Source organism: Orycteropus afer, unplaced genomic scaffold (assembly GCF_000298275.1).
Source record: "Orycteropus afer afer isolate SDZICR_OR568_19922 unplaced genomic scaffold, OryAfe1.0 scaffold00045, whole genome shotgun sequence".
Lineage (NCBI taxonomy): Eukaryota > Metazoa > Chordata > Mammalia > Tubulidentata > Orycteropodidae > Orycteropus > Orycteropus afer.
In genome coordinates this window covers 3,679,989-3,683,156 of record NW_006921632.1, presented here as the reverse complement: position 1 = coordinate 3,683,156, position 3,168 = coordinate 3,679,989, and the positions used below count along the sequence as shown (strand labels likewise).

The 3,168-nt window shown below is 40.2% G+C and overlaps 1 protein-coding gene across 1 annotated transcript; it reads right to left on the bottom strand.

Moving 5' to 3' along the window:
* Nucleotides 1–621: 621 nt before the first annotated feature.
* Nucleotides 622–1,545, bottom strand: LOC103194473 (olfactory receptor 8S1-like). Its single transcript, XM_007937877.1, has one exon. It carries the CDS (start codon nucleotides 1,543–1,545, stop codon nucleotides 622–624), a length of 924 nt encoding a protein of 307 aa, XP_007936068.1.
* Between the last annotated feature and the right edge of the window lie 1,623 nt (nucleotides 1,546–3,168).

The following is a 3,168-nucleotide window of genomic DNA, read 5'->3' as shown; positions in this document are numbered from 1 at the left end:
TTTCCTAAGAGTATCATTCCTGAGGTGTGAGACCATTTGAAAGAAGGAGAATGAATACAACCAGATGAGCTATACTAAAAACGGATTTCTCCCCAAGCATTAGTTCCCAGATTAAGATTCATGTGACAGGAAACATTTGGGAAGGTTTCATTCTCAATAGTGTGACTCATTCATTTCTATTCCTGAAACTATAAACAGAATCCATTGCCCTATGTCCCTATGAACTCTTATGACCTTTCTCAAAGATTCAGGTCATTTTTTATTTAGAAAAACTATGGCTTTCAGTATCTTTCCCAAATTAAACTACAAATAATGATAGATAATTTACACCAAACTAACCATCATACACACACACAAACACACTTAGATGAGAGAATTACTGAAAACATGTTTACAAGAAAATTTTTTGATTGGACATGAATATTTAATCCATTCTTTTGCCTCTGAGTGGGACTGAACCAAATGGTCCCCTCTATGATAAGTCTGTTTTTCTTTCTTAGATATTTGTGACTTATTTTGCCATATTTGATTTAATGATCAGACATTAATTCTTCTTAGTGTCTTGTTACGTGTGTTTTATCTGAATTCCCCATCATCCAATTTATTTTGCCACTGAAAACATTATAAATATTTTCTCAGTATTCTTCTCACAGATGCTTTTACCTCTTTGTTTTTCAGGCTGTAGATGAGGGGATTCAGCATGGGAGTGATCACACTATACTGCACAGAGGAGACCAACTCCAGGGGTGAGCCTGAGGTTGTTATGAAATAGCAAAGAACAGCTGACCCATAGAACAAGATCACTGCAGTGAGGTGGGAGGAGCAGGTGGAGAAGGCTTTGCTTCTGCCAGAGGTGGAGGTGATGCTAAGGATGGTGGAGATAATGCAGACATAGGAGAAAAATATTAAAAGGGAAGTTACAAGTGCATGTGGAACAATGGAGCAGAGCATGACAATGAAGTTGGTGGAAACATCAGAGCAAGACAGAGTAAAGATAGAGGGTAACTCACAGCTATAGTGTGGGATGATATAGGTATCACAGAAGTCCATTTTCACTGCCAGAAGGACATTGATGAATGCGTCCAGAAAACCCAAACTCCATGAGCCCCACAAAAGCTGCATGCACCGCTTTTTACTCATCACCTGGCCATAGAGCAGAGGGTGGCAGATGGCAGCATAGCGGTCATAGGCCATTGCTGAGAGCAGAAAGCCATCAGTCCCTGCTGTGATAAGCACAAAGAATATCTGAGCCAGGCAGCCCCTTACCGAGATGGTTTTATTCTGAGACAGTAGGTTCTCTAACAATTTGGGCACAGTGACTGAAGAGAAGCAGAGATCAATCAAAGAGAGTTGACTCAAGAAGAAGTACATGGGTGTGTGGAGGTGAGAATCAACCCTGATGACCAGCAGCATCATCAGGTTCCCCGTCACAGTCAGGAAGTAAATACCCAGGAAGAGCACGAAGAATAGAGCCTCAATCTTGGGGTCAGCAGACAGCCCAAGGAGAATGAACTCAGTGATGGTACTGTGGTTCCTCAAGGCCATTTACAGTTCTATCCTAAAAATTATAGAGAAAAACATGAGTGAATTTTCTATTGTCCTCCAACCAATTTTCACCTCACACTGATTCTCGTTTTATATTAAAATCATCTTAAAAATTAGAACCAGGTTTGGGAACATAAAAATGAATAAGATAGGAGGACTATACTTTAAAAATCATAAAAAGTTCAAAGAAGAACACAAAAAAATAAAAACAAGCAATTAAATCAAAATGTGATTAACTGTAATGGAAGCTTCAGTGTGATTTAGAACAAGTCAGCAATATCAGCACATTGAAGGTAGTCTAGCAAAAATTTTAAATGTCAGTTAGGAGCTCTGGTGATGTAGTGCCTAAGACACTTGACTGCTAATCAGAAAGCTGGTGGTTCAAACCCAACAGCCACTCCTTGGAAGGAAGATGGGGCAATCTACTTCCAAAGTGATACAGCCTCGGAAACCCAAGGAGGGGCCCCTATGAGTCAGGTCCAACTCGATGGCACTTAACAACATGATGAGTGAAAGGATTCAAGGAAAAGAAGAACATTTGAGCTGAGACACCAGTCTAGTCAATGGATCAGGACTAAGAAATACTAAAGCATGTTTGATAAAACATGAGTATTTCTTAATAGCTGGAGCCAATACAGGGATAGACAATGTGGTTCAGTGATGTAGGTTCTTGAGTCTTATTTCCATTCTGAAAATTGGAATATTGTATAATTATGAGAATTAAATGTAATAACATATATAAAGTACATTTTAAAAACCCATACATATTGTCCTGTGTAAATTATCATCATTATTATCATTATTTGACACCATAATTACAGCCTAAGAAAAATAATAACTCTTCAGGCAGTATAATCCCCTATCAGAGTTAGAACTGTTCTTGCCACTATTACTGCTGCTTTTTATGAAAAAGCATGTAACAAAGTCATTTTAAACTCACTGAAGTTGGTTGCTATCCTTCTCCACCCTCCCCCACTGAAGTTAGGCATTTGGAATCACAATATATACTTCTTTTCAAAAGGACTACATTCCTGTATGTTACTGAATGCAATGTCACTCAGGAGGAAAAGGCAGCCAATCTCAAGGGAAAGAGAAGATGGATCTGCTAACCCTGTCCTGAAATCATTTTCTGGAATGGCTGTGTACCTTGTGAAGGGCCAGGCCTATAGGCAAATAACCAACCCACTAACCAACCAAACACTGCGGTTGAGTCAGATCCAACTCATAGCAACCCCTCCTTGGGTTTCTGAGGTGATATCACTACGGAAGTAGATTGCCCAACCTTCCCTCTGAGGAGTGGCTGCTGGGTTTGAACCGCCAGCCCTCTGGTTAGCAGTCAAATGCCTTAGGCACTACACCAGCAGAGCTCCCTAGGCAAATAAAGAGGAGGGGATATGAGGTAGTAGTATACCAGTGCCCATGACATGAACCACTCACCCAGGCAGAGTAAGAAAGAGGGAAAGGAGGAGTAGCATTATAAGAACTGTCTTCCTAGAACTTGAAAAGCTTGCCAGAATGCCTAAATTATTATGGAATCGCCAACAGCTGCTGCTTCCTACCTCCTCAAATAATTCCTTTTAGAAGGATCAGCACAAGGTTGGTCCCTATGAGGCAGAGGTTAAA